The sequence below is a fragment of the Mastacembelus armatus genome, chromosome 13 (genome assembly GCF_900324485.2).
Source record: "Mastacembelus armatus chromosome 13, fMasArm1.2, whole genome shotgun sequence".
Lineage (NCBI taxonomy): Eukaryota > Metazoa > Chordata > Actinopteri > Synbranchiformes > Mastacembelidae > Mastacembelus > Mastacembelus armatus.
In genome coordinates, this window is record NC_046645.1 from 19,848,844 (window position 1) to 19,862,566 (window position 13,723).

At 41.2% G+C, this 13,723-nt stretch overlaps 1 protein-coding gene across 5 annotated transcripts in view; it reads right to left on the reverse strand.

The window, feature by feature from the left end:
- Positions 1-12,731, reverse strand: part of robo2 (roundabout, axon guidance receptor, homolog 2 (Drosophila)) — a 154,937-nt gene extending 142,206 nt beyond the window's left edge. For all 5 annotated transcript variants that reach the window (XM_026331144.2, XM_026331111.2, XM_026331119.2 and 2 more), the window contains exon 1: positions 12,063-12,731. In XM_026331144.2, coding sequence (XP_026186929.1) covers positions 12,063-12,117 — 55 coding nt within the window. In that variant the 5' untranslated portion in view covers positions 12,118-12,731. The remainder of the gene's footprint in view (positions 1-12,062) is intronic.
- Positions 12,732-13,723: the final 992 nt, after the last annotated feature.

Consider the following 13,723-nt stretch of genomic DNA (forward strand, 5'->3'; position numbering starts at 1 on the left):
CAGTGTATATTTGATCTGATTTACAAATGCAGCTGTGAACATCTTTTTTTATGTTTAAATTTCTTTAAGCTTGACAACTTGACTGGGGTGGCCCATGGAAAGAAATATCATCAATCAATATTGACTCAAAATGAACATCATATAATGTAACTGAAATGATTTTAAGTAAAGCTGAACCACAAAACAACTGAGATAAACTACAAAACAGCCAGAACCACAATAAAACTTAACAAAATGTAAGTACACTTTCACCAAAATACCACAACTAAAATCAAGTGCTAAAAACACCACAAAAAAGAATACCTGGCCTATTCTTCTGAGGTTGCAGCCATTGCCACCCACACTCGAACAAGCAACAAAAAATGGATGGATGACTCCTAACTAATAGCTACCAAAGCTTGTCTTGGGTTAAAAGCATGTATAAAACATACATTGAACCCTTTAATCACTATTTCTGGCCAGTCAAAATGCAGCCATCTGCTCATCTCAACTATATATGCAAGGGTTTTGGGTAATTGGACCCATGGGTAAAAAGCAAATGGAAGAGTACAGTGAGCTTACATCTGAAGCACACCAACACCCCAAATTACATATTTGGCTTTCAGAGGGGTGCAAACAAGTAAAACAGTTTATTCCACAGAAGTATACATGTGATGTGAATATGAATGCTGAAGTCCAGACTAATGTCAAAGGCTAATCCCCTGTGGCTGAAAGCTCTGGCCCACTCCTTTTTATTAAGGCTTGCACTGGGTGAGCTCTGGGAGCCTGGCAGCTAAGATAATGCTCCACGAGTCAGAGTGCTCTGTACGTCTGTGACTAGGTCTTAGCCATGGAAATAAGATGCTATAGGCCACGCATACACATTTACATCACTGAGGTGCTGGGAACCATGCAACAATTAAAGAGCATGATCCACCATCGACACAACGACACAGTAAAGAGAATCGGGCAAACTTTGTCAACAGCCCTTTCTTTATCCTCTCTTTTGAACCACATTATAAACCCCATTATTAACTGATTCAGTTGCTAAACAGCCAGTGTTCCTTTAGGTTGAGTGCTGGGCTCTTTGTCTTAAAATTAGTTGTTGCAGGTGTGCATGTAATTGAGCTGAGTTGATGACTATGCCCTTCCCTGGGGCAGTACAGAGGGGTACTAGGATGATGCCTGTTATACAGAAGAGCAGTGTACCACACAGGCCTTTGTGCTTATGTAAGGACTAATTTCAACATGGAAAGAAGGCCCCGAGTCAATGGAGGTTCCAGCTCTTTGTTTGGCTGGGTTTGCACATGTTCCACTACCCTTTATACTTGAATCTCCCAGGGGAATCCAGGACAAGCTGTACTCCAGTCTTTTCTGCACAAAAGTCTGTGAACTAAATGACAGGCACAGGTAGAATCCCAGTGATCAGCACAAAATACACTTCAAAGACTCTTATTGTGGTGAATGTGTGTGCACACGTTCACACATACATGCAAACACATGCATTTATTCTGTGTAGTCCATTGTTTGTCTTAACATGGATCAGGCATCAGACTGTGGCATATTGACCCCTGAACAGGAGGCAGTCTGTTCTCTCTTCTTCCTAATTTGGGCTAATTCCCTCCATTTCCCTGTCATTGATTAGTGATCATGCATAGTGTCTTGCTCTAAGTGGAGCCAGGGTTTGCAGTAGAGGGGGTGGTGATATCCTGCTCAGAGAGTCCATGATCTAATCTTATTGGCATCATGTGGAAAACTGAAGTTACACTATTGGAACAAAAACACAAAGTGTGGTACATAACAGAAAGATAATGGTAACCTAGGCTGCAGTTTCTCTGTCAGACCCAGCACAGAGAGGCAAGTTTGTATTTTGATGGTAAGGGACCCAACAAATAAAGCAGTAATTAACACTGTGACATTGATAAATGGAAGGCGAGATACAGGATGGACATGGAGACCCCAGCTTGGTCTCAAATGGAGTGTCAAACATGCATTTATTCTTATCTTATTGGAGAATTTCCAATAAGATAAGAATAACCCATAATCCACAGAGCCTGTGGTGACTTCCCGCTTAGGCCAATGCACATGCACAGCAATAAACTGCGGCAACTCTGTTCAATTTATATCAGTCTAATTTCTTTAAATCCAATTTGTATTCCAATCTACTGCCTTCTAATCACTTAAACATTGAGTCTCCATCTGCTCTCCCCTTTCCTGTGGAAATAAACACAGCAGATGCCCGTACAATTGTCCTTTCACTGCCAGAAAAAGCTGAGATGGGTGCTCAGAGGGCCAGACCTAAGTGGTCAGTGACCTTCCTGAGTGGAGGTAGTAGTGTATGGAGACTGACAAGTATGTAAACCTTGTCCATACTTCACCAAGTTTCGTTGTTCACAAACACAAACCAACCTGCATGGGGGTATGTATCTTTTACTGTTCCTTCATGTGGCAGCCATGTCCTACTTATGTGTCCCAAATGTGTGATGCCTGGGAAGATCAAATAAAACATCTCATGTACCTCCCCACCATGCAGCCATCAGACCAAGCTCCTCACTGAAGTCAAAGTCAATTTTCAGCTTCCTATTGGGCCCCCTTTCTCACTCTCTTTACGGTAAATGGGCTTTCTGTTGCCCTTTTGATGCGATCATTGGTGCTGTGCAATCAAGTGCTCTCTGAGCTGAGGCGAGTGCACTTCACTGGGTCTCAGGGCACACGCTCCAATCAAAATGCTGTGTTTCCCCCTGTCTCCAATATCACCACCATTACTTTTTACCACTGCTGTGCCGCCATTCACTCCTGAAGGAAAACAGGAACAAGAAAACAAACAAACAAGCACACAGACAGAAAATGAAATTAGAGGGGGATTACTGAACCAGAAGCAGATTCTTTTCTGCCTTATCTTTCAGTTACTTATATCCTCTGAAATCACATGCAATTTTAAAATGCTACTAGTGAAGAAATGTGTAGTGCTTTAGCACACATTTTCCTTCTGTAGCTTTTTTTCAGTTCAAACAATACACCACACTAAAATATAAGTAAATAGATATTATTATTATTATTATTATTAATAAACAAGTTTAACTGTCAAGTCCAGTGCTGTCTCTCATCTATCCACTGACCACACACATAGAAAGGGTCTTTTCTATTATCTTTGTCACATATTTATTCATGTGTGCAACAGAAGGTCAGGCCTTTGATGATCCTTTTGTAATTATTTTTATTAGCTCCCAAGAGAAATTCTAGCCCACCAACCGAATCAATATCCACACCAGTCTCATCCGGAACATAAAAAGAAGGGCTCCCCAAAGAGATATTATTTATTCTCCCAACAGACATACTCGCTGATCACAGGTAACCAATGGCAACCTCGGACCTGGGCAAAAAGTTCCAGTCATAAAACATCAAACATGAAAACCAAGGTCCAAGATGCAGTAACACTATAATGTTGAGACTGAAATGGCGGCAGCATTACAGGCTGAAAGTAGAGAAACCCAGAGAGCTGGAAAAAAAAACCTCAAAGAAATCTCAGAATAAATACATTATGCATTAAACCCATGTTGTCCATTCTAAAACACATTTTCCTCTTGCATTCTGCTCTCTTTATTTCATCTCTTCACTCCCTCACAATGTCTCTCTGTCTCCTCCACTTGCTCCCTGCTCTGTTACATCCTACCCTTGTTGTGAGGGTGACAGTCATATCCGTCATGTCATCAGAAGGGAAATGCAAGAGAGCAACAGGGGGAAACTGGAGGTGGCAATAGAATGATGTTTTTGGTCGTCCACGCCTCTGTACTGGCCTGTTGTGACACTTGCAAGCAGCCTGTTCTACACCCAAGATTCATCTTCTTTAGGGCAGGCTGTCAATGGCGTTCCAGCACATGAGCTCCAGTGCCCCCCACTAACAGACACACAGCTCATCTGGATTACATGTCACTAAAAGTCCATTCCAACCCACTGCATACAACCAGCAACTAGAAACAGCAAAATCACCTCAGTCAAGAAAACACAAAAAGTGAGAAGAAGTGTGTTCACAGGTGCAGAGTACATTCTTCTGCTTCATTATGTGTTGCAAGACAAGGACGGAGTTCAAGCAAGCTAGCAAGCTCACATGATGAGCTGTGTTCCACCTCAGTGCTCTGCATACTACCCCCTCCCTCCTCATGCTAAGATCTATAGTCTGAAAGCAAACACAAGGGTAATTCTAGCAACCTCTCATTGCATCTATGTTAGCTTCCAACAAATATCAGATAGAATTCCACTCTGAGTATATTTCGGGCAGTGGTGTGGTGGGGTCATATTGACTCTGCATCTGTGTATTTGCCCTCCCTCACCCATGCAGTAGGAATATATAAATAGATAACTGTGGGAAAAAAAATATCTGATTTTGCTGCAAAAGGCTGGTTCACACAGCTTGCATTTCAAGCAGTTTTCACCATGTTTTTCTCAAACACTCTCATTCCCACTCCTGATTTTACTGTCAGTAGCCATGAACAGAAAAGGTGACATTATCTCTTTTTCAGCAGATGGCCTGTCTCAGAAGAGCTGAAATTGCTGACTTAAAACCAGAGACAAAAGGGGGAAAAGGAGGGAGACATAGGAACAGTTTAGACCTCTCTATGGTGTAGTGTAATGTGTTGATAAGGCTGCTGCTTGTTCTCTATAAATGGGCTGATTAGTGTAAGGAGTATAGCACCAGCTCTATGCAGCTGTCAGGCCACACTAAACTGTGATGCAGATCAAATGATTTCCGATGCCAGGGCCACTCAAGCATGTAGCTCGATGCATCATCCCACCTTCTTTAATCCTCTCTCTTTTCCTGCAGATCCTTTTGAGTAACCTGTGCTCAGCCATCTGCTGGTCTGCCTCTGTTTTGCCCTATGGCAATAGTCTTCAAGACATGTGATTGTGTGTGGAAAATCAACAACTCAACCTTCAGACCAAGTGGAATATATGAGCCAATTTCTCCAGTCAAACAATGGTCATCAGTAGAAAATTATAGTGGTAGAGCTCAATTGTCTTGGTCATTTTAATCAATGTAAAGGTGCTATAAAAGCTAATAAGCAAGCAGCAGTATATATGATGATGCTCGCAAGATATATGTCTGTCTGTGAGGTATATACAGCTAAGCTCAAAATTCACATTAAGGATTCTCTACTTTCAAGAGTGGGCTTCTCTGATCAGTTCCTGCCGAGGGGAGTGCAATGAAATGAATGGCATCAATTGATTCTCCCTCAAGCATTGTAATCTCTTTACCTGCATTGCTGAGCTGCCCCTCCGGAGTGAATAGGGAGAAATAAATAAGTACTTTATTGCTTTAGAAATGAAGTCGAAGGGGAGGGGAAGGTAGAGGAGAAGGCCATTAAGTGTCCATGATACACTATTGTGAGATGAGTGGATAATTGGAGGTGTGCTGTGGGCGCTGACCTGTAGTGAACACACTGCAATGTCCCTGCATTTCAGCGACAGCAGCTGCCACCTTCAGCCACTCTAGTGGTCCCTAGCCTCACACGTGAACACAAGAAATAAGAGATGTAACCACACAACATCCAAGTGATGGAGTCTGAGAGCAGACTGAGGTAATCAAATGGCTTTTATAGCCCACTGTTTGTGTTTTTTTAAAGTACAGCATAGTATGTCAAGATGAGATTTATTACATTTCTATTTCATGGGACACTTCATCTGGTCTAGCTTAGGGCTACAGGGTCAAGGGTGCCAGTAGTAAGTGGATGAAGGACTCATTTAATTTACTCAAGCCCATATATCCATGCTAACACAAAACTATGGACTTTGATGGTTATGAATAGTGCTCACAAAAACATTCACACACATACACCCAGTATATTCCATAATTCTACCTACAGCTGGGTGTTAGTGGGCCTCTCGATGACAAATGCCTGTGAGCAGCACTCCAGAAAAACAATCATCATCCTGGAAGTGAAACTGGGGAGTTCAAACGTTCAAGGATGTGATTAAAGCTTTCTTCCTATCCGTTGCAATGGCTGTGACACTCAGCTCATGCCATGTTCTTCACTGACACTTTACCACAAAGTCTCACCAGGAGCCATAATATACAGTAAATGAACTTAGCCCTGGACATGGTGGCTCAGCTTACAAAGCAGCATGATGCCATGTTTTTGCAGTAGGGTCACAACAAAAACAGATTCCAGCACACTATCAAATATAATATTTCAATTTACATGATCATCTTACAAATGTCTTAAAATGAAAATGTAGTTAAATCAGACTGCTTGGCACAACAGTCATATTTTGCAACTGAACATAACATAATTCAGCATTTTACAGCATATATTAGCATATACAAGAATACAGTATTTGAGAAAACACTGCAAGGAAACATGGTGTCCCGTTACAAATAAGAATAAACAAATATATAATAGAGATATGGAGGAAAAAGCATATATGTATATTACATACCCAAGCAAAATAATTGCAATAATTCATATTTATAATTCATCATCATGCAGCACTGGATAGGTATGTGATAGCGTATAGTTTGGAGCAGGGGTGGTTCTAGACCCGTTTTAGGGGGGCTTAGCCCCCCTGTCTGTCATTTCAGCCCCCCTAAAACAATCAATCAAAATTTATTGAAAGTATAATTTTTACTTTTTAAAATAAAAATGAAAAATAACTAAGAAATGCAGGACGTCAATAAAAAAAAAAGGATTCAAGTTTTTTTTATTTATTTATTTATTTTTTTTATTCCATTTGCTATTCTACGCATGCGTGATAGCTCTTCCTTAGAAGTGCAACGGCTTGTGCTGTATGTCAGCTGGAGGCGGGAGACGATGAAATGTCTTGCGACACGTAGGTGGTTATAGAAGGTATTTTCTATCTTTTTTTTTTTTTTTTATTGTTTAGCCTGTATTTTTGCGTTCAATGTGTACAGTGTGTATGGAAATTTGCCATCTCAAATTAGCTGTCTATACATCAGCAACAATAGTGAGGGCTATGCTCCCGTAAGGATGAAATCCTAGAACTGCCCCTGGTTTGGAGTCTATGTCCTTCTATAGAATCAGTTTCCCCAGTTTGTTCCAGGGAGTAAAAGGTGCCAAGCTGTCATGGCTACGTGATCCATAGACTAAGCTGGGGATGGAGATGGTGGAATGAGACACTCATTCAGTGGCTCCACACTCTGAACAGTATTACAGCTGCGCTGGACTGCTGCTGTGTGACGGATGTGTGCTTGAGTGTTGTGCTCTGGCTGCCCATCTTCACACATCTCACACTGAGACAGCTCATGCATTTTTATCACAAGGCCTGACCTCATCTCTCAAGAACCTGGTGAAACACTCAGCTCAGGTACAATTGTCACACAAATGCTTGACAAGGAGGTATGTTAGTGACTCAAAACCCAAAGAAGCAAAACAAGAAGGAATGGGACAGTAAATCAACCAATAAAGACTACAAATATACATGAGCATGTGTACCCAATAAAGAGGTATGTAAATTAATTAATGCAGTATGCGAATGTACCAAATACTATGTCTATTCATTCAACTCACGCATTTATATGCTGTCTTCTTACTTGTTCTTTTTAAAAAGTAAATTATTGGTTTAACCATAGTGTCATCATGTCTGCCAGTATGCATTTCTTTCTTTCTGTTTACCACATCTGTGCGAGCTTGAGACCATGAGCATGAGTAGTTACATAGCTGCATGTACGCCTGTAAGAGATTCAACCTTGACATCCCTCTCCCTTATATGAAGGTTGCTGTGAGACAGCCAGCCAGAGGGCAGAGTGAGGGCAACGGGACATTGAGTAATTAGACACTCCCCTATACACAACGTTTCAGTGCAGCATAAAAACACTAATGAGGCAAAAATGATATCTATTCCAGCAAGTGTATGTCATCAGAGCCTCGTGTGGTCCTCCACCCTAATTCACTGTCTGCATTTTGGCATGCTCTTAAGATAATCAAATTTTGTAGAAATAAGAATGTTCATCACATACATAATGCAACTGAATAATCTGTGCTAAACAGAGTTATTTTGGTTTTTAACCACCAGCAGTGTATTTGTTATTGATCAATCAGGGTTCATTCACACTCATCTCATTATCAATGATTAGATCAATGTTTTATGTCTGTTAGCCTGCCCTTAATCAGTTGTTTGGGGAAACAGAGGCAGTGAGATAATAGAGTAAGGATTATGTGTGTGTCCTGGGGCCCAGAAGGGTAAGCACAGGTGTGTATTCTATAAGTACAGGTGTGTGAGACAGGTGAAGGCCCCGACTGCTTGCTTTACCTCAGTCAGCATGCTCAATTCATCATATCACCCCTCCCCCATTCCTACCTCCACATATACTCCTTTACTATTGTCAGCACAGGTGTACAACAACCCCCTCCCTGTTTGAATTCCACCCTCATGGATGCTGCCACTGACAAACTGCACAAAGTATGTGTGTCTATCTGAAGAAGATGAGGGTGGTAAAGTTGGAAATATAGATCATATAAGGAAATATTTTTTACTAACACCTACCTTAACATTAGCCTTCTTTCGGCTTCCTGCTCTAATCCCTCATCTTTTTGGTCTTTGTTTCTCTAAAAGCATCAAAGCATTAGGCCTTTTTTCTGCTCTGTAAATGTCAGTGGTATGCTTGGCTGATGCTTAATAAAGCAGAGGTAAAATGGGGAAAAGTGGTATTACCTCCCCTGCATTTTGCTGGTCAGAGCAAAATCAGTCATGGATTTTCTCTCCCACTTTTATGCCGTGAAAATGTAAAGACATTAACATCATGGCATGAGAATTTAAAATTGCTGTGAATTTTTTTTTATTTTTGAGTGATCGCAGCACACTATTTCTGCCTTATAATTTGTATGCAGGTCACAAAGTCTTTTTTATCTTGAACAATGTTGAGCAATGGCTGCTGAAATATAGCCCAAAGACTAGCCAGACTTGGCTGTTAAAATATCTCAGCTGACAGTCCCATGTCACTGCCCAGGTAACACTTACCACTCACCCATACATACACAAGGACCTGTAAACTGATTTTCACTGGATAAGTGCTCACCTCTTCCTCTGTCTTGCTCATTTACTTCCTGTTGTGGTCACCAGCTGTAAGTCTTGCTGTCTTTACACTTATGTTTGACATAAATCAGATAATAAACAATAGTGCTCTTAGATGCAGCGAAAAGTAGTTTCCCTCATAGTGATGAGACCATGGGATGCAACGAAGAGGCACTGTAGATCTCAGATGAAGGTTCATCATTACAGCAGCTCCATTCCAGCAAATGAACTACTATTACAATAACACTGCCTAAACGCTACCCACTCAAGCAGAACAATCACATTTGGGGCGAGACATTGCAAATGCTCTTACACAATGACCTCAGCCTGCCTCATCATTCACCTAGACTATTTTAATCTGGGCTTACTTTCCATTATAGGCCAGTACTTTAAACAGAGCTGTTAGTCTCCAGGGTGCTTTTGTAATAAAGCCTCATCCGTGTCATTTCCCCTTTAAAAGATTGTGTTGTTTAACAAACTCTTCTCTCACTTTTTATATGTGATTACTCCATCTCTCTCTCTCTCTCTCTCTCTCTCTCTCATCCTCTCACTCTCACTCACACACACTCACACTCACACTCACACACGCACACACGTACACAGACTCTGAGTTTAAGTTTCTCTTGACTCAGCATTAGCGAAACCACAGCCCTGCTGGCAGATAGAAAGCTATCACTGTCTTGGGCACCAAACACCCAGCATGCTCCCTTCCACAGCCAGATCTGAGTTGCACCATATTTCCGCACCTCTCTGTGTCACCCAGGATGGATGCGATGTCACCAGATCCTACATCAGACAAGCATGCAGAACATCTTAGAATAGCACAGGGTCAGGAGTGCTCGTCCACTATGTGAAGCTTGTTCTAACCAAGCTTCAAATGCGGTACAGCAGAGTTTAAGAGAGAGACAACTGCTGACTGGTTTATTCCCAGAAATACCTTCTACTGCAACCAACCTGGTTCTCAAAAAAGTGTGGTAACCCTATCTCCATCTCACCTTTTCTCTTCGCTCCAACACAGTAGCAGTATTAATCACTGCACGCTAAACAGTGACTGACGCCATTCACAAGCCTTGGCTTTGTTGGCTACTCTGTCCAGTGAATACAACTCCAGACCTTTTTGTCTGCCTAAGTGGACTCTTAGAGAAAGCTCCTCCCTTTCCAAGGACCCTCACATTGCCTCTGAAAAGGGCTGGGTGATGGGTGAGTTCTGCTGGGATGGAAAAGGGGGAAGAAGGGTGACAGGCAAATGACTGGGAAGATCCACTGCTCTTAGGGAGATGTGCACCCTCACCCTCTGGGCAGTTAGCAATGCCATCAGCCACTGCTTAGCAACCAGTGGGTTTGGCTGAATAGAGTGAAAGACACCAAAAAAGGTTTTACAAAAAAAAAAAAACAACAGAAAGGAAAAAAAAAAAAAAGAAAAATTCAAATCCCACCAGAAAAGGCACTTGATTTGCAAACTACATAAGGCATGGGGATTGGAAGTTGTGAAGATGCAGTTGTGAACAACAAAAGCAGCAGCTGACAGGTGAAAGAAAAGAAAAATGGGGCCTTGCAGGCTCTTGTATTCAGTAACAACAAAAACCTCTGCTTTACATACTGCTAACTTGTACTAACAAAGCAAAACAAACGTGTGAATCATCAGTCACAATGCTGTGCTGATATAATATGCCAGATCAGTAGTACACTGACCTGATTATGAGCCTCTCATTGTCCGTACAGGCTCATGTCTGTGAGACAACTGTAAAAAGGTGTGTCCAGTTCTAAAGCAGCACTAAAATTAAACAAGAACGCAGGTTTATGCGTTTCAGTATGTCTCACTCTCTCCCATCATTCCACTAACCCTAACAGGTTGGACCAATCCCAATAACGATTTAACTCACCTAAGCCCTCCTATTTTGTGATTTATGTGAGTAATCATATTACCACTGCAGTTGAGGCTACTTTAATTCTCTCATTAAAGCACTTCTCTTGTAGGCCAGTGAATCCCAACAAGACTCATAAAAATCATAAAGAAAATGATGACTTAGCACTCAGCAGCAGATTGGACAGAAAGGGCTGAAGCTTTTGGCTGCAGGGATTAAACAGTATCAGTCTCGTTTGTAATCATTAAGTTCATTATCACTAAACTTTTATCAAACAAATGGGGATAATAAATTTGGGTAATGTCCCAGCCTGGCTTTAAGCTGGCTTACAATACAATGTACAATGGCAGCACTGCAATTTTAAAGCAAAATGACCACAGTAGTAAAGTGTACTACAGTGCAGAGAAAAGGAGTTCACAGCTCATCTGCCATACCCTAAAAGCCAGTGAACCACCAATGCACAGGTCAGACCTACTTTCTCTTGGGTTAATAACTTTTGTCTTTCATTTGCACCACCTGCTGTAAAACACTAAACAAGTTTGGCTCCATTAAAAAAAAAAAAAATCATTTAACACATCCCCATATCATTAGTGAACATAATCTGAGAATCACTCATATTCACATAAATTTGATTTACACTTACTGTAGTGGAATCATAGAGCAGGAAAGCATTTCTTTTGTCATAATATATCCATATATTTCCAAAATATTTATTATTTAATACACTGACGCTGCTCCCTCTATCTGTTGCACAGAACAAACATCAGCTCATTTCTGCCTTAATTTTTACCACCTGAAACGCGATCATTAACTTCAGGGACTGAAAAGTTTAATCGTTTGACTTTTCCTGGCTCTGCATGTTTTTGTGTAATAAATTATATGAATAGGAAAGAACAAATGTATTGCGGAGAGGATGCGAAATAAAATTAAATAATCGAAACTACTTTTCTGCCTAAACGTTTTTAGTAAAACCTAATAAATGAATTAATTTGTTGTTTTTGTTTGTTTGTTTGTCTTTTTGTTTTGTTTTGTTTCTATACAAGACACTCAAAGTAGATAAACCCACAATATTTCTCACAGATCAACATTAGTTTTAACGAGTGGCCCGCCAAGCGGCGTGTCTGGCGAGCAAAACAAAACTAAATATTTGTAATAGACCTAAGAAGTTTTACAGCAAGTTAGTCAACTTACCTTCAACTTGAAAATACAGTAATCCACCAACAATGATGAAGGCTAGCGGACCCATACTAGCATATTAAAGATCCACGGCGGGCGCGCAATTCCTTGAATTCCCTGCAGAAAATTATGTCCAAAACGACGGCCAAGTCTATTCCGCGTTTCTGGGAGTTATGGAAAGGTCCTACTTGCTGACAAATGCCATTTTCAGAGTCCAAAAACAGAGGGGATCCATTTAACATTCGGTCACCCGGAGCTGCTCGGGGTGTACATATCCACCAAACACTGAAAACAAACTCTCGGGCTTGTAGTCTTATCCCTGCTCGCTCCGTGATTTCATTCGCAACCTCTGTTATTTTCCAGTACGACCTACTGTAGAAGCTGAAGCCCAACGAGTCAGTGAGGTGATAAATTTAAGTCCACGCTAGAAAACAAACGTTCAGGCTCTACACCTCCCCGCTGCTCCTCGGTTCCTTGAGACGCGTCTCTGGCACCTTTCAGATCATCAGCGATGTCTCCACAGTTTAACACATGGCCGGGCTGCTACTGGGACTGTAAACCAGCCTTCATCTGTCATGCATTTCCAAAAAGTTATTTTATTACAACTACAACCAGCTCCCAAAAGACCCATGTGCTTAGTCTGGGATATAGCGTTGGAAGTGTACAGTCATACAACAAGTCAGTTCAACATCCTTCCTCCGTCTCTCTGCCTTTTGGTTTGAGCAGCGCTGCCGCTGCCGCTAGGAGCGCACGGTCTCTGCGCACCGGCACAGCCCGCAGCCCACCACACTGAAGCTTGACACACTTGCACAAAACACGGATCGATACCGATCTAAGTCCAAATATGACAAAAGTTATGAAGAAATGAAGTTAACCTTCTTCTACTGGCAAAAGCCAAATAATCATAAATGTAAGCAGAGATGTAGTGAAGTGGGTGAATGTCTGGTTTTATTCATGTAGATTTTTAATTGAATTTACACATTATTTAGGCCTGCTGCCTTACAGAAATCTAGAGGCATTGTTTACCATACAATGTGAGCACTACACTGTGAAATATTGGAGTACAAATCATATCTGAAAATATTCACATAGTTTACTACAGTATAAGTTGCTGTGGCAATTATTGGTATTTTATAAACCCCAAATATCTGGAAAACGAGAACAAAGTAGATTGTGGGGTTTTTAAAGTGTAATTCACTACTTAAGGTGCTGACACCGCTAATCAATAGACTATATCTGTATGCAGGGATCACAGGCATGAAGAGGAAGAAGATGCTAAATAGTGCATGGATTTCCATGTATTGAGATACTGAAGCAGACTATATGGTCTCAGTCAGAAATCAATGACTGATTGACAAAGCTCAGGCACCAAGATAAGGAGGGTGGTTGTAACTCTGCATACATAGGCTCTATGTGTTTTTCAGGGCAGTGTGCATAAAGAAGATACAACAAGCACAGAAAAAAAAATCAGCACAATCCAATTGTTAATTGTGCATTTCTTTAGGTAAAGTGATTGGACACGGCAGTCAGGACGCAATGTGCGTTAATGTATATACATAGAAGGAGGTTGTGTAATATGCACTACCGCCCAGCAGCCTTCTTCATGTTGACTCACCAGTTTAGTATAGAGTAAGCTATGAGCTGAGAGCTCCCCCTACTGGTGTTAACTATAGCAA